The sequence below is a fragment of the Mauremys reevesii genome, linkage group 1 (assembly GCF_016161935.1).
Source record: "Mauremys reevesii isolate NIE-2019 linkage group 1, ASM1616193v1, whole genome shotgun sequence".
In the NCBI taxonomy this organism is placed as follows: domain Eukaryota; kingdom Metazoa; phylum Chordata; order Testudines; family Geoemydidae; genus Mauremys; species Mauremys reevesii.
The window spans coordinates 264,558,906-264,584,240 of record NC_052623.1 but is presented as its reverse complement, the minus strand read 5'-3'; the positions used below and the strand labels follow the sequence as shown (position 1 = coordinate 264,584,240).

Genomic DNA, 25,335 nt, shown 5'->3' with positions numbered 1-25,335 from the left:
CTCCCTGCATCGGACCCAGGAAGCAGCAGGAAACAGTCACGGAAAGCGGTGGTACAGGTTCGTCTCTCTCCACGGAGGTCCATGAGCAGTAGGATGGGTGGGAAGATTTCTCCCCTGCTTCTTCTGATTCTGCTAATTGTTAAGTCTCTCATCACTCACACCACCTCCTTCCTGCAAATTTTCAGTGGAGAGCCCTGCAATAGTTGAAAGAAGGTGAGCTGCACTTCTGTGCATGTCCTGGGCTCTCAGAGAAAAGTCCTGATCCTCGGGTCTGCAGAAGTTCTCAGAAGTGCTACTCTCTTTTTGCTGACCTTTCAGAGACTTGCCACATCAGAACTCCTCTTCACAAGAGGATGGGTGGCGACTTTGCTTAGGAGGAGGCTCAATGACCAGCAGGGGTGTTCACCCCATGGACCTCCAAAGATCTGCTGCATGCCTGGATTGGGGCTTCCTTCTTCCTCCTCCTAGAGTCTGCAGTAAGAAGGCTCTTTTCGAGCAGTATTTTTAGAGAATTTTTAAAAAATGGGAAAAATCCTCCACCAAAAATATAGTTAATGAGAAACTAAGCTTATAGGCACATATATTGCATTTTAAATCTTTCAAGAAGGTTGGAGTTAAAATAAATATCTAAAATGTTAGAAACCTAGGAAATTCAGAGTGAAGATTGCACCTGTACAATAAGCCAGAGTCATACTCAGATAGCTTCCACAATCTTAACTTTGCCCTGGAAGAAACAACAAGCCATAACTCATACTTTGGGGGAAGAAAACATAAACTAAGAGTGTTCCATGATGCTAAGTGGTCATCGGGAAGTGTAAATAAAGTGTTCATAATGCTGCAAGAGGAACTAGGCTCCCTGCAGAGTAGCTGTGATAAACTTACTTCAAAATGCACTCCATCATAGCCTAATTTTCCATACGCACATCCAGAATACCAGGGTTATGCATTCTGTCATTATGCCCACTTTTAAATTCAAAACAGATTTTTTACTCTGCTCCTTTTTTAAGAGGGACACGTTCAAATGTGGACGCATTCTGTATTCTCATTTAACAAATTACACACAATTGCAAATCTTCTTTAGGTGTCATACATTATTAAAGCCTTTTAAAAAACACAAGGGTTGTGTACATAAATACATGGCTAAGTGATACATCAAGATGCAATAGAAATGTATTATTGTGCAATCTTCCACTCACTAAGTATTAAAAAACACATTCATAAGATATGTTCTTTATTATACCAGTAACAGCAGAAAACAATCCAAATTATTTCCAGGCCAGAGTGTTATTACCAAGAGTTAGACAGGTCCATAAATCAAGTCAACAATTTCACTATCACTCTCTGAATTGGTATCTTCCACTTAACGATATCCAACTACTTAAAAAACTATGCAGAGATTTCTAAATCTCAGACTTATATACACTGTCACATCCCAGCTGGGGCAGAGTTATGGTTGTGGTGGCTATTTGAATGTGTCTGTGCATCTTAAACTCTGAATTTCATGGGCTTCTAATTTAATATATCAACATGTTTGTTATTGTTACTATTATTTGTATCCAAGTACTGCCTAGAGGCTCCCCCATCACAATAAATAAGTGTGTGCATTCATGTTTATGTGCATGTATATACAAACATATAATTGTGTGCAGAATTTACTAAAGTGTACTCCACTTAAGCGTGTGTTGCTTAACTTCATAATCTCCTGGTGTGAATAAGAATCACACCTTTTGGTCTGGTCCAGTGGATTCTGTATCAGCAAATGATACAATTGGTTATTTAGGCCATGATCTTCATAGATGAATAGATTCCAAGGCCAGAACGCACCATTATGATCATCTAGTCAGACATTCTGTATAACACAGGCCATCGAACTTCCCCAAAATAATTCCTAGAGCATGTCTTTTAGAATACATCCAAGGATCCCATTAGCCCTTGATTTGAAAGTTGTCAGTGATGGAGACTCCACCACCAACCCTTGATATATATTATTCCAGTGGTTAATTACTGCCACTGTTAAAAATTTATGCCATATCTCCAGTCTGAGTTTGTCTAGCAGCCATTGGCTTGTGCTATACCTTTCTCTACTAGATTGAAGAGCCCATTATTAAATATTTGTTTCCTGTGTGAGTACTTTGTTAAGCTAAATAGATTGTGCTCTTTGAGTCTGTCATTATAAGGCATATTTTCTAATCCTTTAATCATTCTCATGACTCTTCTCTGAATTGTGGACACCAGAACTGGACCAGCAGTCGCATGAGTACCTAATACAGACGTAAAATAATCTCTCTATGATAATCTCCATGAGATTCCCATGTCTATGCATCCAAGGACTGCATTAGCCCTTTTAGTCACAGTGAGAGCAGTTCATTGTCAGCTGATTATCCACCATGACCCCCAAATCTTTCAGGGTCACTGCTTCCAAGGATAAAGTCCCACATTGAGTAAGTGTGGCCTACATTTTTTTTCCCTAGATGTAAACATTTACATTTAGCTGTAGTGAAACTCATAGTGTTTGCTTGTGCCCAGTTTACCAAATGAACTAGATCACTCATTACTGGTGACCTGTCCTCCTTGTTATTTACCACTCTCCCTCCAGTTTTTTGGTCATCTGCAAAGATTTATGCATGTGCGTAACTTTATGCATTATGAGAAGTCCCATTGACTTCAAGTTAGGTGTGTAAAGTGAAAGTTATAAGCATGTGCATAATCTTTGGAAGATCATCACCTTATAGTACAAATAGAGTGGCAAATTTCTCCTCCCGCTTGGAGCAAGGGAGGAAATGTGAATCTCTGTGTCACATTTCCTTCCTGTTGTTCCTCCTGGGACAGCTCAGCTACAAGCCACAGATTCTGCTGAGTCTACAAGCTTAGTCTAAACCTTCACAGTGCCAGCCTACAATTGGCACATTACCCCTTAACACATTCTGGATTGGGTGGTCTGAAGTGTGGTCTCTGGCACGCTTGTCATACATTGTAAAATCCCAATAAGTTTTTTTAATCTCACTGATGCTGTATAATAATTTCTAAAGTGAGTCCCTGCCTATCTTTGTCAGGTACTATACTGCTTTAGGTGATCCAGTATTTGGACAGTATGGTGATAGGCACTATGTAAATAGCTAAAATAGATGGATTCTGAGATGCTGTTCACATATTTTGCTATTGCCTAAACAACTCGCAAAACCACTTTGTACTGGCTGAAAGAAAGAGGCAGGGTCACACAGCTAAATAAAAAACTTCAAAAACAGCTAAACTTTCTTTACTCAGTATTGAATATTTTTGCACCTGCCTTAAAATGACAACTTTAATGAATGGATTTAATTTGAAAGTTTCACTATATGACCTGTGTTTCCTTTGCAACTTCCTATATTCACATTCCTTTGTAAATTTTAATAGAAACCCCCATGTCCCCTATGCTAGAAGGAGGGCTGGTCAAGAATTTCACATCTGAATGACTTTCTGATGGGAAAAGCAGTTTCTGCACAATCAAAATTTTCCTGCTGAAAATCTCAATTTTTGCCAGAAATCAAAATGAAATATTTTGTTTCAGGTCAGTTCAACTTAAATTAAAATATTTCATTTTGCTAAAGTGACCCAAAACATTTTGTTTCACACCAGTTCATTAAAACATTAAACTGTATTACCCTGTCAGTGTACTGCCTTACGAGCCCCCATTCGCTCCTATGGGCTGAGCTCCCTGGAGGTTTGCATTTCCCATAATGCGGTGCACTGATAAGGAAATACAGTGACTGTCTAACCATGCTCTGCTTGGTGCATGATAGGAGTCACATACCTCTGGGTGTGTCTTGGCAGATGTAACTCAGTGAGGGAGCCTGGCCCATAGAGAGGAGTGGGAGCAGCAGACTCCTGCACTACAGCTCCCATGAGGCAGTGCATTACAGTGGGAAAACGCAGAAATGTTTCAACACTTCCAAATTTAATTTTCTCAGAATTTCTGTTCTGTGAAAAATTTCAAAATTTCAATTTTTCATCCTGATTTGGGACAAAAATAAAGGTTGACACGGCCGAATTTCCTGTGGGATGGAAGTTCCAATTATCGCTCGCCTCGAGCTAGAAGCATCTCGACAGCAACCACTTATGATGTCATAAATGTGTTACCTGTCAACTTTTCAGAAGGAAAATGAGGCTGATACCTAGTATCCATTTGATGAGGGTCAGAAGAAGGGGAATCATTTCTGTTTTCCCTTCCTTGTCTCACCTGCCCAAGTTCCATCACTTCATGCAAATGTTACAGTGAGGAATGGAACTGGTGGCAGGAGAAGAGGGTGGTGAGTGCACTGACAGCTCTGCAAACACAGAGCTGTGTCTTTAAAATTGGAAATAAGCATATGGCTCCCCAGGGATCACGAGTCTGAAGTTTGGCCCTCATGAACTTTCCAAACCCCAGCAAAATCAAAGATGAGGGGATCGTTTCATTCTGTCTCAGAGCCAGTAGTGCCTGAAAATGGCAAAATACAGTATTTTTATTTTGCTGATCAAATATGAACCTAGCATAGCATCAACAGGAGATTTTCGATTAAAAATTTGGGGGGGGGGGACCTCACCTTTTATCAAGCCAAATAAAAAACAATAATAAAATCCCTCTCTTCTTCAAAGTGGTGAAGCATTCAGCATTTTGAGTCTTATTTTTACATACCAAAGGGAGCCTTTCTCCTAGCCCCCTGACCCTACTGCATCTACTCAGTGGCTGTAACACTTCAGATAGCCCAGGTTGAGACCCATGGAGCAGTAGGAATACATGAACTTCTAAGAAGCAAGGAATCTGTTAACATGTCAATGGTCCTTAGTAATAAGGCACAAGGAAAGAGAAACACAAAAAATATTAAAGCCCCACTGAAACAGAATGATCCATGCACCAGAGTGCTTTTCAAAGAGCTCTTCAAGGCATTCACAGCTTTGTAATATTTGCCTTGGCTTGTTTTTTACAGTGAGGCATTCTGCGGTTAATCATAGCCTGGCTAATACTCATAAGCCAGTTGGGTTCCCCCTTTTCTCTTTGTGTTTTCTTTCTGTTAGACTTTTACTTCTGCTTCTGTTTGGGGGTGTGGGGAAAAGAAAATGATTCACTCTCATCTAAAAACGAAAAGCTCCATAACTGGGGCCAGATGTTCCTGAAAGATTCCTTTGGGGGGAGAAGGGTCCTCACCTCTTCCTCCCCCAGCACAGCCGCTGAGGGTAAATCCCTGAGCCCTCTGCATTCTGCCAGTTGTCATCTTGAATCCAGCCTGAAATTTCAGTCAGTTTGGCTCTGGGAGCAGGCTCCTGAGGCAAATCTTTCCCTCTTATGGTCCCAGGCACTTTGTCTGCATTCTAAGTGTCAAACTGAGCTAGTTCAGACTTACAGGATGCTGGCACATTGATTTTTTGTCCTTTTAGCAATGGAAGAGCTTTATGAAAGTGCACTGCATTCTAAAGAGAAGCACTGATCTTTTGCATGATCATTTTTAAAAGTTTCCTATTCACATTTATTTTTGCTTTCACACTAAATAAAATGAATTCAATTAATTGAATTAACTCTCCCCTCAATGCAAATCCCTTATTCTCACTAATACTAAGGAGAATTGTATACCTTTAATGAATGTTTAAACTGCTATAAATATTCCCCTTTATTTTTACAGTGGCAGTAAATTACTAATTCTGCAATGCAGAAGCCCTGAATGGTGATTGTATCAACGTGTTAAACCAAACCTTTAGGTAAATTAGAGTAGAAATCATCAGTAAGCTCAATACCATTGGATTTAAAAGCTGTCAACATGTTTCTTGTGCTGCACTGGATCATAATTCATATACATTTGCATCTGCTCTGGTTTCTACCCTCCCTTCCTTGCAGCTTTTGCCTCTCACCTGCCCCTGTGATAACCCCTCAGGAACTCGTAATCTCTTTAGTTGTGACACCGTAAAATACTGCCTGACAGAAGACTGAGAGAGGGTGAATAAATGGAGAATACTGCAGATGTAAAGTACTTTCCCCATCCCTCCCCAGATTGGGCTTTTAAAGAAGATTTATTAGAAAGCAAAATTTAGCAGTACATATATATAGATATATAATAAAACATATTTTACAAATGTAGCAGAATTAATTGAATCCTGCAATGAGATTTTTGTTAAATAAATGGATAGTTCATTGCCTCAGGTATATTATATTGTTAAAACAAAGTTGACAGTTCTTACCATCAGGAAATAACCTACAGCAGGATGAGAGGTTATCTCACCTAATCTGCTGCTGCAGTGGGAAGAATTTGCTGCCTGTTGACCTTCAATCTCGGCCAATCCACAGTAATGCGCTCAAAAACATACACACACAAATGCAAACTCCAGATAGGATTCAAGCTCCGTTTCTAGTCCAATGCTCACAGATCTGCTTGGAACAAAAAATTCAATTATGTTGGATAGAAAACAAACAGTTTGGCAAAAATGTATTGTGGCATGTTGTGGCAGTTTGTCCATTTCCAGTATAACCACTTGCAGCAGAAAGGCAGATTGAAAATAAAAGGGATTCCTCCAGTAAAGGCTCCAGGGTGCTTAGGAGCCAGATGGACTGAAGTGGAGAACAGCATTAAACTAGGCCGCAGACTACACAGCCGGAATATATTTTTTCTTTTGCACAATTCACTAGGCAGCAGAAGATTTCCATTCTCAAATTTCAATCAGATTCAAACATGTGGCGGCTTCTTCCTAATTTGGGATTAGTAGTTCTACTTGTTGTGACGTTACACCCCATATTCTTTATGGAAGTATGCTTACCTTATGGATATGGCATAACTGAGATATATTTTATGCAAGATGAGTCTTGTAAGGTATCATTGGAAAGGTTATGATTTACTGAATGTGATTATCCAATTTGTATGTATGTATCATTTCTGTATCTAAAGTTAGGAATATTAACTGTGTAACAATTGCAACTGGGTGTTTACTTGCAAAAAACCCACCAGACAACAGGCCATCAGCTTTGATGGGCCATTAGGAAGAAACAATAAGACTTTAAAGATATTAATCTCTCTACTTCCTGAGAGGCATCCTGGGACGTTGCGGTGACTCTTACTAGGTCATGTGGTCATGTCACCTGGTACTAAACACCACCTGGGATGCTACTGGTACTTTTCCACTGGAAACGAAGGCTTCCCGCCTTATGTAAATTCTATTTAAAGCTGGGGAGTAAGGCAAACAAGGCTCTTCTCCATTGCCTCCCTGCCCAAGAAGAAAGACTGCTGAGAGTACCTGAAGAGATAAAGGAAATGAGCGGTGGGAAAGGCAGGGCTGAGTCCAGACTAAGACAGAAGTCTAGTCTCTAAAGAGAAATAACTCTAAGCTACAGGAACTCTGCAACTTGTCTAAAACAACATTTAGGGTGAGAAATTACTTCTTGAAACCAGTCTCTTTAAGATCTTAAGCTTAGTTTGTGTGTTTTTGTATTATTTGTTTGGTAATCTGCTTTATTCTGTTTGCTGGCCCTTATAACCACTTCAAATCTGCCTTTTATAGTTAATAAACTTGTTTTTGTTTATTATTAAACCAAGTTTGTGCAATTTATAACTGGGGGGAGCAAGAAGTTGTCCATATCTTCTTCCACATTGAGGGAGGGGGTGAATTTATAAGCTTATGTTGTATAGTTTTCTCTACAGCACAAGACTATATTATTTTGGGCTTGCTTTTCAGAGGGGAGCTGCACTTGAGTGCTGGGCGATTTCCTAGCTGAGTCTTCTCTTAGAGAGCTGTTTGGAGACTGTGTGATTCTACAGCTGGTGCGTCTCTATGAAGCAATGGGGCTTCTATCACTTCCCTTGGTAGATTATTTCACAATCTAATAGGAACGCCTAAAATGTTTTTTCTTAATATTCAGCCTACATTTATTTCCTTTTTCATAATTTCTTCCTATTACTTCTACTTATATCCCCTTGGGCTCCCCCAAATAATTTTTCTCCCTGTTTGGTATTTGCTTCTTCAAATATTTGAGAGTAGTTGCTATAATCCCCCTTAGTTATCATTTAAATGTGCTAATTTTTACAAGGCCTTCAGTTTAGTATCACTTGCAAATGTCATTAATATTCTGTTTACTCCTTCTTCCAGAACACCAATGAAAATTTATCACTGATCCCACTAGACACCTCCCACCAACTTGATACATTGCCATTTATCAGTACTCTTTGTTTATGGTCCTTCAGACAGTATTCATTCCCCATGACAGCATTCTTATCTAAGTCCATGTGAAATAATTTTTTCAAGTAAGGTGTTGTGAGGCATTGTATTAAAGGTTTTACTTAAGTCCAGCTACATTGCTTCTACTGCATTTTCTGCATCCACAAGTAGTATAATTCTATCCAGAAACAAAACAACCAAAGAAGAAGACCGAATGTTGAGCCATCTGTTTTTCCCACTAAATGTTACTTTCTGATCTGAGGATCCTGTTCTCTCTCATGTTTTTCCTTGCTTAATGCTCAATGCCACAGTGATAGGCTCTCTACGAGGGCTAGATTATGACCCCCCCATTACTTACCATGGTGATTTCATAGAAGTCAGTGGGATTGCTCCTGTAAGTAACTGCTCACCATTGGAAGTGAGGGAGTCACAATCTGGCCCTAAGTGATTAAAATAAATACATGGGGCCAGATTCTACCATGCTTACACTGAATAATACTTTTCACTTTAGGGGTGAAGTCCCAGTCCCACTGAAGTGAATGGCAAAACTCCCATTGACCTTAATGAGGCCAGAATTAAATGTCTACTCGTTTAAATCAGCAGGACTTTTCACGGAGTAATCTTCTGCTCAGTGTGAGCAAGGATGGCAGAATCTGGCTGATAATAGATACACCCATTCTCAAGAACCAGCATTATCACCACCATTTCTCTGGCAGAGAGCAATCTGACAGGGTTCCCTTTGGAGCCCATAACTTCCCTGCTTAAAGCAGCTGCAGTGGGGGTCACTATCGAATGACACGAGACACATTTTTTCTCACTTGGAAACTCCCATCTAATCCCCTTTGGAATGAAGAAGCTGACTTGGGAAACTCTCTCTTTCATGTGGCCAGGTGAACCAGTTCAGTTTGTCAGCAGCGCCCTAGTGTCCAGGCCAGTCATACTGAAATCAGGCTTAGTTCTAGGGTCAATGTAATGGGCCTGCTGGAGGTACAGCACCTTTCCCTGCCCCCAGCTCTTCACCTGCTCCCCTCCCTGCCTGTAACACCACCCTCTGGCCCAGCTGCCCCTTTGCTGAGTTTAGATGAACCAAATTTCTTTTGGCTGTTGTCCCTCAGTTTTTCCACTGCATTTCAAGCAGTTTTCCCCATCCATGTGATGTTCTATAACTCCCTGTTGTGTCTTGTTCTTATTGAGGTTGTGGGCTTTCTGGGGCAGACATTGTCTTATTTTATTGCGTTTGTATGGCACCCAGCACAATGAGGTAACAATCCTGAGTGGAACCTTTGGGCACCATTGTAACAGAGAAACACTTTAATAATAATTATTATAATACATTCTCCTTCAGAATTGTTATTTATTAGAGCTAGTTTATGTCTGTAACTAATGTGTCATGAAAATATTTATCCTGATTTCAATCAAAAGCATGGGTTGGCAACTGGAATAACTTCCAACTCTGCTCTTTGCAAAATGTTCTTTTTTTGACTGCAGTGATGCAACACTTAGGCATGAAGGTCCTTGCTTTGCACATTACATTATGGCTTCTCTTTCCCTGTCTCTTCAGGGGTTATCCTGCTACTTCTGGATAAGTTGCGAAAGATGAAATGGGAGCAGATGTGGAGACTCACAGCTGAAAGAGAGTTAATGAGCATGCTGTCAACCTCATTGGCTGACCAGGTAGGTTGGGCAGGCAGTTTTGAAGACCTGGTACAAACATTGCTCCTTGGATTGGGGGTGGGGAGGGAGAGAGGAAGGAAGATAGATAGGTAGGTGTCCTGCCATGTCGTCTTAAACAGGCAGAACTCATTGCCATGTCCTTCTGAAGAAATTTTTGAATGTGGGAGATAGAGATTTATCCATAAGACTCCTATTTACAGATTGAATTTTTTACCTCTAATGCACAGATGCTTTTTAAAGGGAAACAGTTGGAGTCTTTTTCTTTTTTATAGCCTTTACTTTAGCCTTTCATTCTTTCTTTGAAAAGACTCCAGACTTTTGAAGCTTGAAAAAACTGTTTCTTTTGCTACTGCTTTTGTCATTTTCATTATGGCAAATGGTGATTTTGATTCTGTCAGTCTCTGGATACTTCTGTTGCCTGCATCGCTGCAGAATATGAGCATCTCACAAACATTAATGTATTTTTCCTTACAGTACCCCTGTTAAGTGAGGAGGGATTACTGTCCCCATTTTACTGATGGGGAACTGAGGCCCGGAGAACCTAAGGAGCTGATCCAAAGCCCACTGAAGTCTATGAAAAGACTCCCACTGATTTCAGTAGCCTTTGAGTCAGATCATAAGAGACTTGCCCAAAATCACATGGAGAGCCTGTAGCAGAGGTGGGAATTGAACCCAGATTCCTGGACGCTTACTCTAGTACCTTAAGCACAAAGACCATTTTTCCCCTCCCACTGCATGGCTTCATAAGAGCAGATCATAGTGGCACTTACACTGTAAGCTGTTTTGTAGCCCTGTCTCGCGTGTTTTCTGTGAAACACTTAGAGCACTTGCGGGCAATATAAAATAATAACTAATATTCCTACTGGTAGTTCATCGTAAGGGACAGTAACTGCCAGGATCACTCTTCTTTCTTTTACTGAAAATTGATGCTGTACTTAGGAATAGCAGGCAGTTCACCATCTGCCACATAGTACTCCCCATGATGAGGAAAAACAATTTTTGCCAGTGGTACAAAATACTTGTTTTGAAAACCCAGGTGCAGTCTGCTAGCATTCTGTGTGGAAAAGAGTCTGTTTTCCTCTAGTTCAGACCTGCAAGTCGGCCCTTGGGGTTCCAGCACCTTTAACCAACACAGAATTGTGAAGCTAGGTTTGCAGAGCTGACAGCTTAATGTAATAACTCCCTATTCACCCTCTCACTTGCTTTCTGAGCAAAGGACTGAAGAGAGCCAGTTCGGAGAGATGCGATTGATCATCTTTCTGCTGAAATGATGCATCTGATTGTTTTTCTGTCTTTGTCTGCCAGGATATCTTCAATGCAGTCATCAAACAGAACCCATTCCTTGTCTACCAGCTTCCATGTTTCTGGAACGTGCAGCTGTCTGACCACACCCGTTCTGAACAGTGCTACAGGGATGTTTCTGACCTAAAGGTATAGTTAGCTGAAGCTGCAGCCCAGGGACTTGGATCTTGCTTGTGTTTTGGGAGATAAAATGGAAGTTCCCACAGTGGCAGAGATGGAGCATAAGGGATGACCTGTGGGCATTCTTTGTGCAGTAAAAGAGGAGGGAACAAATGTGCTTTTGTTTTGGTCTGCATGTTCGTAATCGTGAAAATGGAAGATGGATAACACTGCCCAGAGCTAGGCTGGGTGCAGACAAATGCTGCACCGCCTCCTTACCCCCACACACTATGTCTCTGCCAATGTACTTAAGCTTGACCTGCAGCACTCACTGCTGTTTCAGTACTTCACTACTCCTGAACAGGGAATGATATCACCCTTGTATTCTGAACATGCTGCAAGAGATTTTAAGCAGAATTGTTTGATACAGAGAGTCTCACAAAGAGGAGCGGAAGGATGGTGTAACCCTGAACTGAATTGTCTCCTCAGCAGGGTGGGGGGGAAGGAGCAGACAGGAGGGGAGGGAGGGAGGAAGGGTGAACTAGATGAACTCTTGACTTCCTCTCCAGGCCCACATTTCTTTGTTTCTATGGTGTATGGAGGACCAAATCCTAAGGACATTACGGAGTTCTTACTCAGCTTTTACCAGCTCTTTACTTTGGCAAACTCCTACTGACTTCACTAAGACTTCCCCTGAGTAAGGACTGACTAGAAACCAAGTAAGGATAACGGGATATAGCACGATAAAAGTAACGCTACAATATAAAGAGAATACTCAGCAACACATTTTTCACTGTGATGAGTGCAGAAGAGGAAATCGATAGGTGACTTCACTACGGGGAGATTGATGCTGCTGCAATCGATGCAGCAGGGATCGATTTAGTGGGTCTAGTGAATTGTCCTGTATTTTCTGTCTCCTCCGTCATCAGTACTGGCGGGTCCTGGTGCTGGCCAAATCCCTGGTCGCCAGCCACCTGCCCACCAGTGGTGAGTGGGTGGGTCCAGTGGGCAACTATGGGGGTGGGTGTGCAAGGCTGGTGGGGGGTGAAGATGCAGTGTGCGAGGCCAGCCACTCCCCCTGCTGGTCCGTCACTGTGTGCCGGCTCTCAGCCAGCAGGGCCCTGCCCCCCATCCCATTTCCAGCCGGCACTGGCTGCACACTTTGATCTGTGGTGGCTGGTAAGTGCAGGCAAGTGCCAGGCAATGACCGATTACGTGTCATCTCTGCTGCCCACCCATCTGCCTTTTATGTGCTTCCCCCTCTTGCTGTCCTCTCCCTGCTTTGCCCCTTCACCCCCCTGCAGCCCCGCTGCTCCTCCATATCTCCCCCCCCCCCAGCAGGGCGCATCCCACTCCCAGCGCTGTGCGGAGAACCAGCCCCTGGTCAGAGCGCTCAGCTCACCAACAGCGTGGCCAGCAGGCGCCTTCCTTCCCCCACTGCCTCTGGCTGGGCTGGTGCCCCGGGAAAGCCCAAGACCCTCTGGCCCAGGACACTGGCCAGGAGGAGCCAAGCCCTGCAAGTGTCAAAGCCCCGCCCAGCGCTGGCATGGGGAAGCCTCTCCACCCCTCAGCTAAGGTCTGGAGTGGTGGGGAGAAGCAATTTCCAGCCTGTTTGCAGTCAGGTTCCCTGGGGCTTGGTGCATAAAGCATCCTTAGAGCTTAATCCAGTGGTGAACAACCTGCAGTCTGCGGGCCACATGCGACCCATCAGGGTAATCTGATTGCGGGCCGCAAGGCATTTTGCTGACGTGAACCGTCCTCAGGCACAGCTCATCACAGCTCCCAGTGGCTGTGGTTCGCCATTCCTGGCCAATGGGAGCAGTGGGAAGCAGCAGCCAGCACGTCCCTGCAGCACACTGGGAACAGCAAAACGCGGCCACTGGGAGCTGCGGGGGGCCGTGCCTGCAGACAGTCGACATCAGCAAAATGTCTCGCGGCCTGCAATCAGATTACCCTGATGGGCCGCAGATTGCCCACCACTGGCTTAATCCCTCCTGCCCGCGCTGTAGTCGGGGGTCAGGAGGCGGCGGGGTTATGTCGGTGGCCAGCAGCAGCCTGGAGGTGTTAGCTGCCTTTCGATATTGTGTAGGCAGGAAGGGACAAGCTGATTCCAGCCACAAGGGGGAAGGGGGATGCTGGGGGGCGGGGAAAGATGAGCTTTGCAAGGACACAGGCCAGGTCATCCCTACCTCCCCACTCCGGAAGCAGCTCCCATCCCTTCCCTCCCTCATAGACAGTGCCAAAAGGCTGCTGGTGGCCACATTCTGGCGTGAACCCTGGCAGAAATCTAGGGGGGGGGGCACATGACCCAGCATGCTCCCACATGTGTTGCCTCGGGAAGATGCGGTGCCAGGTACCAGGAGAGGCGGGTTCATCCCGGGGGGCCCAGCCAGGCATGGAGGGCAGAGAGCGCTGGACAAGGAGGGTTGGGTCAGTCAGTCACCCTCCCTGTGTGAGAGAGGTGTACAGGACTGTGTGTTTGTCACCTCTCCCCATGTGAACCCTAAAGCCTTAAAGATAAGAAGGTAAATAAAAAGAATCCAGCTACGCAGCATTTCTTTTTAACAGGGGCTCAGTCAACTTGATGTTAATTTGAACGTTTGTGCTGCATAGTTCTGATTCATTGCCATTGAACTTGCTTGAATATGAGTAATTTTACCAGATGTCTCGTATGCAGCATAGGTAAATATGGTCACTCTATCTAGTGAAGACCTGCTAATTGACGGCAGAGCACTCTCCGGTCAACCCCGGTACTCCAGCTCTTTGAGAAGAGTAAGGGAAGTCGACCGGAGAGCATCTCCCGTCGACGCAGTGCAGTGAAGACACTGGGGTAAGTCGACCTAAGCTACGTCATTCCTGCTCCATTATTCACATAGCTGGAGTAGCGTAGCTTAGGTCGACTTACCCCCGTAGTGAAGACAAGACCCAGGAGGACCCCTAAGACTGACTCCTGAAGGGTAGGAGGAGAAACAGAAGCAAGGCACCAAAAGAACAATAATAGGTACGTCGTAAATGGAGAATGTTAGTCTGCCTCTCTGGGTCAGAATAAGTTTCTAAACTGAATTATAACAAAGTTTCAGTTAGTTCTGTAGTGGTTTCCATACTACAAGACAGGTTGGATGGATTTAAACAAGTCCAGATGAACTAAGATTAGTTGTGCAGTTGTAATTCTGAAATTCTAGATTCAAATGTTGCATGCAGGACATCTGGGGCCGGAGAGTGGAAACTATTCCACAAGGTCTAGTATAGTACAGCCTACCTAGGCAGCAGTAGGCAAGCATTGTCAGTACGGACTAGTCACAGTTAGAACTGTTTGAATATTGCAAACAATTTTTCTGACTGTTTTTTTTTCAAATGTTAAAACATTCATTTTGGCTGAGTCCATCTTTGTGTTTTCTCTCAATGTTCAATCAAATGAATTTTTTGGTAGGAGAGCTCATAGAAACAGCACATTTTGGATTCATAAATGTAAGTAATCCCTGATTCAAAAAGTTACATGCATCCAAAAAGGGACCAGAAACATGGCATATGACCTACATGTCCAGTCAAAGGTAACTAACATGGTTTGAATTTCCTAGAGCAGATATTTGCAACAAACTGCTCATGCAATCTACAGATCAAACATTATTTGCCAAACTTAGACAGTAAATAATTTAAAATAAAGAACAAATTTTATAAAACCATAAACTGCTTGTAGACAATTAACAAAGAACAAAAAAGGTGAAAATCATCAACTACATTATTTGCTGTGAATTATTCACCCAGTGCTATTCAGAATTATATGGAGGAAAACTGATTTTTTGATGGGGTTACATCACAAATCTAGGTGGAGTGATCTAGAGGGTTGCTGAAAAATTAATGCAGGCCATAAGCATTCTACTGTTCATGTATAGGCAGGATCCAATCAGCAGGGATTCACAGTGTCACTGCACTCTGTCCTGTTATAAAGTGCTGGCGGACATTCCGGTTCCTTTACACTTCTGGTAAGAACAATGTATAAGAGTGATTGCCAGGATCAGAACAAAAAAAGAGATCTTGGAGCAGAAGCAAAAATGCTTTTAAAGGACAAATTCTGTCAAAATGCCCCTCTTGTGGAAAAATGTTGTTATATCTTCCATATACAATTGAATAATGTAATGTTAATTCACAGAAATATCTGAGACACCCATTGTGGATTACCAAATTTATGCTGACTAATGTCATTTAGTCTCAATTATGTATTATTGTATTTCATAGCATGCTACTAAAATTACTGTAATATTTTGTAAAAAGTAATGAAGCCTTAGATACAGAAGAACCTAATTCAGGCAACCTGGGGTTAGCTCCTGACTCAGCAAGGTACTTTAATACTTGCCTAATTTTAACTCCATGAGTAGTCTAGTCCCTCCAGCTTCAGTTGTACTTTCAAGCATAGGTGTTGTATGACTGCTATATTTGGGGAGGAGGGCAAAGCACTCGCACGCGTACGCGTGTGAATGCTGAAGCCAGTTCCCTTGGCTCACTGGCTCTCTCCCCCCACCTTGAGGGGTACCTGGGCTGCCGGTGCAGGGGGGAGGGGATGGCTGGCTTAACGGAGGAGCCCCAGCTGCTGCTGGCAGACACTCCAGCACAGGCTGCTGCAGCGATGTCACTGCTCTGGTGCTGCTGGGACTGCCTCCCTGCAAGGGCGGCTGCTGCTGCTGCTGCCGAGGGGATTCCACGTGCCAGGCTCTTGTTTCCCCCCATCCAATCCCTTTCTCTTCCACCTACCCTCCTTCCCCTAGCACCACCTTGCCCAGCCCCACCACGGGCACTCACCGTTGTACAGGAAACAGGCAGGCACTAGGACCAAGGAGGCAGTGTCCAGCTGTCAAGGCAGCGACCCAAGTGCAGGAGAACAGTTGCTTTGTCCCACCACCTCCTCTGCTCCCCTTGAACTGAAACATGCCAGGGAGGATGCGGGGAAGGAGGTGAGCGTGGGAAGGTCAGAGCCCCGCTCCCAGGCAGGCCAAGCAAAGCAAGCCCTGCAGGGCAGCTTAGCATTTGCAGAAATGCCCGGGGCGGGGGGTGGGAGTGGCATGTGACCCCATGTGACACCCCCTCACACACCTTGCCTCACACACGTTAAGGGGGGGGCAATACCCTCCCTGCACCTGCCCCCAAACTACGCCCATGCTTACATGCCTAAAATCAGGCATGAGCTTAAGTATCTTACTAAATCAGGGGCATAAATCTTTGATGAGTTATCGGATCAGTGCTCCAGCTGGTGTAGATAGGCATAGCTCCATTGACTTCAGTGAAACTGTGCCAATGTGCACAAGCTGAGGAACTGGTCAATAAAGTGAGACCACAGGACTGGGATTTTTATTTTATCTTTCTGAGCATTTTTTAATTTGTTGATTAGCATTATGGCATTTAACGAGATTCTAGTTTCCAACAAAATGCGAGCTGTGTCAGTACGTGGTCTTTATGTGAATTGTGCAGCAGACATATTTAACACAAGTTTGAAAACATATTTTTTAAATCTGTAAATTAGTCAGTTTCCATGACATTTGATATAAATGGTACAACACAATATATTTGGCACATCCTGTATTTCATGGTGAATAAGACTGGAGTAAAGAATAAGGTAGTAGAGGCCTCCAGGGAAGAGAGAAAGATGAATTGTAAAGTTGGTGGTGGAGGATTAAGAAGGATGTCGTGGTAAAAAAGGAAATACTGGAAGAGATTTAAATTCCAGACTAAAGCTGGTCTAGGCCTTAGTATTAGTCAAGTCAAATGAAACTGCATTTTTTTCCTGTCAAGCTGAAAATACACCAGTTTAATTCCATCTGGTCTCAAAGTCCATAGGATTTGAGGATTTGTCATCATTACATACCACATTATGTCAAGTAAACTTAGGGAGGCTTCATAGTTAGCTGCTATTCAAGTATGTATATACTTCTCTGCTGCTCTGTTCACAACCCTGAATAATGGAAGCACAATGTGCTCAGCATGCTTTATGAAGGTATAGGAAGCTCTTGCATATATCCTGTCAACGCTGCATAGGATTCTAATCATTATTTTTCTCTGTGCATTTTCCCCCTAACTTGCATTTATATCTTCTTTAGCAATTTTCATTGTTTTAAATTGGAGAGGCCCAGATTTTTGGTGGCTGTTGCAATTAGTATCAGAGGGGTAGCCGTATTAGTCTGTATCCACAAAAACAATGAGGAGTCTGGTGGCACCTTAAAGACTAACAGATTTATTGGGGATAAGCTTTTGTGGATAAAAAAACCTACTTCTTCAGATGCATGGAGATATGCACGGAGACTCCATGCATCTGAAGAAGTGGGTTTTTTTACCCACAAAAGCTTATGCCCAAATAAATCTGTTAGTCTTTAAGGTGCCACCGGACTCCTTGTTGTTTTTGTCGAAATTAGCTATCCCAAATTAGACCAGCTGAGGATCCGTCTCGGAATGTTCAGTGTGAGCCATTCTTATAGAAGTCGTAAGAGGGGCACAGTACATCAGGCAAGAGGTGCTGAAGCACTGATACTCACTCTGTATAGATAATAGCTTACAGCTATATATGCTGGAGGTACATATATGCTCAGTGGTCCTGACCCCTGAAATCAGTGGGGCTCAGCCTGCATGCAGAGTTTCTTGCTGGATGGGAACCTATGTTTGCTTTTCCCTTTTGGCAAAAGGTGTGTTCTTGTCTGTGAAGACATTTCTGTTACTGGGGTCTGACAAAGATAGGGTTGCCACATTTCTAATTACTGATAACTGGACCCCCAAGGCCCTGCCCCTGCCAGCCTCTTCCTCCAAGGCTCTGCCTCTTCCTGTGAGGCCCCACCCCCCAAGGCCCTGCCCCTGTTGCTCACTCCTCTTCCCCCATCCCCGTGTCACTCGCTGGATCTTCTCCACTTCCCTCCCACCCCAGCTGGACTCTCTCTGCTCCAGGGCTGGGATGGAAGCTGCAGCAATCTGACAAGGAGCCTGTCTGTAGGTAGGAAGCAGCCTCGGCTGAGCAGGAGCTGGTGCGGGTTAATGACCGGCACCTCCCCCACCCCGTGGTAACTAGACCTTTGGTGTCCAGTCAGCACATCTGACCAGACACTGCTAGGTCCCCTTTTTGACCAGAAAGTTTGGTCCAAAACTGGGTATCTGGCAACCATAGGCAAAGACCAATTGGCAACAGAGTTCCTATGAAAGAAAGTAAACAATTGTAATATATCCAACAATGAATTGTGACCTTAATGAATGAGTGAAGCATGAGAAGAAGGCTAATTGTCAATTATTCAACTTCTGTTTACACACAAGGATTCTGGTAATTCAGTCATGGTAAAAAGACTCAGGGAATTTGCTAAATTATTATTTGCAGTGTTGTTGCAGTCATGTTGGTCCTAGGATATGAGAGAGGCAAGGTAGATATGAAAATTTATTTTATTGGACTGACTTGTGTTGGTGGGAGATCCATAGTTTTCAAACTACACAGAGTTCTTCAGGTCTGGGGAAAGAAATCAGATTGTCTGAGCTAAATACAAATTGTAACAGATAGTTAAGCATAAGGAGTCATATGCAGCAGGTCAGTTGAGGTGGAGTGGGCAATAAGGGTTAGACTGTTATGCAAAAGGGGTTTGAAGTGGACCATTAACTGTCAGCAGGCAGGTGTATGTTACAGATTGTTGTAATGATCCATGAAAGCAGTGTCCCTGTTAAGTCCATAGATACAATCAAATCCTTCCCCAAACAACTCCAAGAGAAACTCTACAATCTCATTCCCCATCAATCCACCCCAGGAACCTTCTACATGCACCCCAAGATACACAAACAAGGGAACCCAGGTAGATCCATCATCATCCTTACTGAAGGAATATCAGAACTCATAGAAACCATCCTGTGAAGGAGCAGCGAGCAAGACTGCAGCCTGTGGGTTCAGCAAGTTCCACCCCGTTATACCTGCAGCCAATGCCAGGTCTGGAGTGGGGAGAAAAGAAGGGAGCCTGGCTCAGTCAGGGGCTGACTGGTGAAGAGGCAGGAGGTCTCTGTATGCCTGCCTGAAGGCACAGACCTGCAACCTACCTGCCAATGCAGTCACTGGAGGCAAGTAAGTCTTTCCCGGCCAAGGGGAACCTACAGAGAATCCCCAAATGTGGGGCAGCTGGACTAGCGGGGCTACCCCACAAACTAAGAGGACTTGCATAGGGAGCAGGCCAGGAAAACAAGCCCTGAACTCCCCTCACGGCTGGGAGAAAGATCCATCTTCTCTGTTTAGGGGTTGAGCAACACAGGACCCCAGGCCAGGACCTGAGGGAGAAGGAGCGGTCAGGTCCTCCTACAGCCCCCCCGAACTAACAATCTAGCCACTAGACTGCCCGGCCACTGAGGGGCCTATTGCACATCCTTACATGATTCGCCACACAAAGTGCCAGCTTCCTCCTAAAAGCAGCAAAGAGTCCTGTGGCACCTTAGACACTAGAAATTTCCTCTGCGAACTCCACAACATTAACAACCTCCCCCAGAATCCCATCCTTGCCACCATGGATGTCACCTCCCTATACACCGATATTCCTCACCATGACAGCATTGGTTCCTGCCTCAAATACCTACAAGAGAATGGACAACACTCAGCACCAAAACACAGCACCAAACTCATCCATTTCATCCTCAACCACAACAACTTCACAGTTAACAACAAACACTTTGCCAAAAATGTGGGAACAACCATGGGTACTAAGTTGGCTCCCCATATACCAGCCTCTTCATGAGCCATCTCAAGGAAGAATTTCTGAAAAATGCACCACAAAATCAACAATATACCTGAGATACATCAATTATATTTTCATCCTCTGGACAGAAGACCTAAACTGTCTCAGAGATTTCCACCACAATTTTAACAATTCCTGCCCATCCATCAAACTCTCTGTAGAACACTCCAACCTCAGCATCAACTTCCTAGACACTACAACTAAATTCAACATTAGAATGCTACAAATGACTGTATTGAAGAAACTCACTGATGACCACTCTTGCCTCCACAGATCCAGCACCGACCCCAGACACACCAAGAAATCTGTTATCTACCACCAGGCACTCAGATACCACAGAATTTGCTCTGAAGAGAAAGTTTGCAATACACACACCTAAGTGTGCTTAAATCTGTCTTCACTAAACAAGGACACTCCACCAGAGAAGTAGATCACGTCATGGAAAGGGCCACTCAAATACCACAGGAGAACCTGCTTCGATAAAGAAAAAAAACACACTCTTACTTATCACCTACCACCTCACATTAATGTGTTAGTGTGCTTTAGGAATCACATCCCAATAGAACACATTATTCCACCATTTAGACGAGCCTTAAGAAGATACCCAGAGAGACAGTGTTCTGCTGGAGGTTATGGCTGTGTGCTCTGAACATCAGGTTTGAAATATTGAGTCTCCCTGGAGCAAATGATGCAGCTTGGAGCAACTTGAAACCTGGGAAAGGTTGCTCAGAACTTTGTCTTTAATTGAGTTCCATGCAGTTAACTGTGTGAATTTTCAGGCCAGACCTTAAAAACTGCAGCTCTGATGTCTGTGTGGATGTTAGAGCCAGGTTTGGAAGAGTAGGAGTTTGTGTTTGCATCATTATGCTACATATCCTTCCTCCACTGCTGTATAGCATTTTCTGCTGTCTTCCATCTCAAAGTTAAATGCATTTTCATGGTGTGCCAAGTGTATAACAGGCCAAGTGCTTTGGGACGAAAAATGTGATATAAAGGTAAACTATCATTACAATGTACTCTGCTTCACTTGGGCACAATATATTTGGATGTATTCCAGGGAACTGATTGAGCCTAATTTCAGTGAGTGGTAAAGGCTGCTGATTAAGTGGGTTGGTATTAGTAGAAATTTAGATAGTGCCAAGTTGCTTAATGGTGATTAATCAGGTGTTAAATAGGTGTGGAATTCTAAGATCTGATCTTTTAGTAAGTAAATTGCTAAATAAAGATTAAGAGGTATATTTTCCTTAGTTCTGAGGAGGCCTTGGTCAAGGATACCCGTGTTTATGTGGTGTCTAACCAAGCAGTTCCAGGCAGTGGAATTTACATGCTCTAGCTGCAGGGTTTTTTTTCCACACCACCAGAGCTTCAAAGTCCTGGAAATTGAAGCTCTCTCTTTTCACAGTTTCTTTTAAAATGCTAGGAAATTAAAAGAAAGAAAGAAAGAAAGAAAGAAAGAAAGAAAGAAAACGAACACAATATTAAAGTGTGGTTCAGTCCTGGAAAAGGGGCATGGCAAAAATGACATTTTTGGGTTCTACATTCATTGTCTCTTTCTAATTTCCAGTTCAGATGTGCTCAACTTGCACATAAAGATTTATTTTTAATTTCTAACTGCCATATCCACCAAATCATCCTTAAACTCTTAACAGTCAAACTGAGTTGTTACCATATGATGCATCAACCCCAGTAACAAAGGCTCTCATAGCCCCATTATGGGGCTCTCATAGCCCCATTATATCTTCCTATTATTGTCTTCATATTATGCCCTCAGTGATGCGTGTTCCAACCCATGTAAGGTTACACTGGTATCTTTGGCCTGTAGAATCTCTGCTGTTGGTGATGGTGCACAAAATGGAAATAATCCAGCTTCAGTCTGAGCCCATGGTGAATTTGTGGGCTTGGCTCTCAGAAAAAACATATTGTCTTCTGTGTATATTAGGAATTGATGCTGGTGGTTAAGATGCTCAGTGCCTTGTGAAGCTTGCTATCCTTTTGTATTATCAGGTATTACAGGGAGTTTCATTAATTACGCTCCTTTTTAAATTAACCCCTCCCCTTTAGTAGATCTGTTTTGTGCTTTTTCTAGTGTCCTTGACTTGGTTACATTGTTTCTTTCCGTCCTCTGACCAGTTGAAATATGCTTGTCCTTCTTGATAAAAATTCAAGTTTTCTTGACAGTAATCAATTCCATTCATCTTTCTTCAGCTCACTCCAGGCAGCCTTGACATCTGTACACATACAGAATCTTGACACACATTTCAAATCTGATCAGATCATGACCACCAGGTCCTTGACACTTACCAGCTTTTGGAGACACAATAACTTTTCAATTGCAGCACCAAGGAGACTCAGAGCTGGCATCTGCAGTTGTCTAGATTTGGCATCATCACCCACGTAGTAAAATAAAAGCATCATGACACTAGTATTCTACTGCAATGTAACATAGTGTGCGATGATGGGAAAGCCCTGTGGGGAAGGGAGCCAGTCCTATACACAGAAATTTTGTTTATTCTCATTAACTGTTTGCATGGTTCAGATCCCTAAGATGAGGATTTGAGGTGCTCAGGCACGAGACACAATACCCCGGGGGAATGCAGGAAGGATATCATCCTGAGTGTGGGAGTAGCACAGAAAAGATTTCATTGGTAGGCATTTTTCTTGCACTTTTCCAGTCTCTCTGTTCTTTGATCTCATCCTAAAGCAGTCCAGATTATCAACAGATGAACAATTCACATTCCATGCCTGTTTGACAAAACTGCTAGAACCCTTTAAAACTGTTTAGCAGCCCCTTAGATTTCCTTCAGTCCCTTGTTTGTGTTGTTATATTTGTCAGCTTCCCCTGAGGTAGGATTCAGACTTGGTTTTTGCAGTGCCCTCTGCTGCAGTTAAACACAATGGGGTGAAACCAGTAAAGCCCTTTTTAAAGCAGGGAGTCTTCAAGATCCTCTTTTGTTGGAGTAAATCTTGTATGGCTTTCAATCTGTTTTAGATCCCAGCAATGCTGCTTAAAGCTCCCATTTGTTTCTATATCATGTTTACTTCTCATTGCATACCATAGAGGATGTTATTTCAGAGTTAAACTAGACACTGAGAATACAGAAAATGACAAAACCACACCAACAAAAAGCAACACTGCCTAAGAATAATTCTTAGAGCAATATCTTTGCTCCAAGTGGTCTCCCCGGATCATACAGTATGTAGATACTTCATTATTTTTATTTGAAATGTTTCTTTAATTGGAAAAAAGTGATTTGCTTATTTCTGAAGGTGATCTTATTTTTCACAATTTGAATTTACATCACAGCATATTTGGTCCTCTGAAACTTTGATTGGTTCCATATCAATGGCCAGGGAAGGAATAAAGGTTTCCATATCAGAAAAGAGGGTTGTTAGAACAAAGTTTACAGTATAGGGATGCAGCAGTAGGTTAGCAGTTGGCACCCACTGAAGTCTGTTGCAGCTGACTGTGAGGGACACTACGCCTTCATGTCATTACTTTAATGGGTACACAGGACCTCCAGAAATCCCCATCTGGAAGTACTCCCAAAAGGGGGAGGAGGGTTAATCCCTTTGGAAGTCACAGAAAAAAATTGTATACGAAGCTTTCATGTTTATGGCTAAAATATAATCTCCATAAAACGAAATCATTCCTGCAAGCCACTTCTGGCTCCGCTCTTGCTGTTTTCTTTGGGCTTTATTCTCAATTATGCCGCCAGAGCGGTGAGAATCAGACCCTTTATGTCTGGGGCACCGTTAAACCTAGGCCAGTAATGGAGTCATCCCCCTATAGTAATGGCTAAAAACCTGCTGGCACTTGGAGTTAAACAGTGTTGCCATGCAACACAACAAAGTTCAGCCAAGTTCACATGAAGCTAAGGACCATAGGTCCCATTTTGGACAGGACGGTCCCTTTTTTAAGCCCTGTCTGGCCATCCCAACTTTTTTTTTTTCTCAAAAGTGGGCATGTGTCCCGTTTTCTTTTGCTGATTTGATCAGTTGGCAAGAGCAATGGGACAAATGCCCATGTTTGTCAAAAAAGTGGGGTATGGTGTGGAGAAACGTGTGGGCAGGCGAGCAGCGATGCCAGCCCATGCAGGTGGGGAGGGGGCAAGGAGGCAGCATTCCAGTATGCAGGTGTCCAGCAGGGTTCCAGTGACTGGCAACAGCCTCATGTGGGGGTGGGGGGTGCTCAGGTAAGCAGCTGGGGGTGTCCCATTGTCCCTTTGGGAAATATGGTTACCCAACATGAATAATTGTCAGCTAATGCATCTTTTTGGATCAGATTCAGTCTGTTTGGAGGGACAGAGGGGTGGGTAAAGAGAAACAGAAATTAATTTGAGGATCTTTCTCTTTAATTCCAAATAAGTGAAGAGGCTGTCTGACACTAGACAGTGAATAATTTTCATCGGCTGAGACAGTCACTGGGAAATCCCAGGCCAAATTTTGTAGCCTCAGCTTTTTCTCCATCACACTTCTCCCCTCACCAACATCTATAACATAACTGGTCCATGACTCCAGCTCTGCCAACATGCATGTGGCGTTGCATCACGAAGTGTAATGATACACTCACATCTATAGGCAATACATTGTATGGAAGATATAGAAAAGCATAGAATCTATCCCGTGCATGCCATTACTTATGGAATATTCCACAAAACCTTCCCAATGAAAGGGCAGAAAGAGGGAAGGATATTTTTGCGAAGAAGGAAGGATATTAAAGATGTATAAAGGTGATGGCTAGAGCAAAGCTGCATTCTGACAACAGGATTGTTCCCTTTTTGTTTTCCGTACCAGGTGATTCACTGGAACTCGCCAAAGAAGCTGCGAGTGAAAAACAAGCATGTGGAGTTTTTCCGCAACCTCTACCTGACATTCCTAGAGTACGATGGGAACCTGCTGAGGCGGGAGCTCTTTGGCTGCCCCAGTGAGGCAGACGTCAACAGTGAAAATGTAAGTGGGAAGCCTGAGGGTTTCTTTCAACACAGAGACAATGCAGATGATTGGAAGGCTGGTTTTTGGTTAAGAGACTGTGTTAGGACTCAGGAAATGTGGGTGCAGTTCCCATAACATCATGTCTGACTTGGGGTGAATCGTTCATTCTCACTCTGCTCTAGTTCCTGTCAGTAAAATGGGGATAATAATCCTGCCTTTCCCCAACTCTTCGGATGCCTTTTCTATTTAGGGTGGGGTTGTCAAAAGTTTCTAAGAGATTTAGAAGCACAAGTTAAAAATCAACAGGACTGGTGTTCCTAACTCCATTAGGCACTTTTGACAATCCCACCCTTATGGCTAAGATCTCTGGGGGCAGGAACTGTCTCTTATAATGTGTTTGTACAGTGCCTACACAGTGGGGCCCTGGTGTAAGGTGGAGCCA

General features: G+C 43.4%; 1 protein-coding gene across 5 annotated transcripts in view; it reads left to right on the top strand.

The window, feature by feature from the left end:
• LARGE1 (LARGE xylosyl- and glucuronyltransferase 1) overlaps positions 1 to 25,335 on the top strand; it is a 360,789-nt gene that overhangs the window by 290,516 nt on the left and 44,938 nt on the right. For all 5 annotated transcript variants that reach the window (XM_039494588.1, XM_039494577.1, XM_039494568.1 and 2 more), the window contains 3 exons: positions 9,716 to 9,828; positions 11,134 to 11,259; positions 24,756 to 24,911. In XM_039494588.1, coding sequence (XP_039350522.1) covers positions 9,716 to 9,828; positions 11,134 to 11,259; positions 24,756 to 24,911 — 395 coding nt within the window. The remainder of the gene's footprint in view (positions 1 to 9,715; positions 9,829 to 11,133; positions 11,260 to 24,755; positions 24,912 to 25,335) is intronic.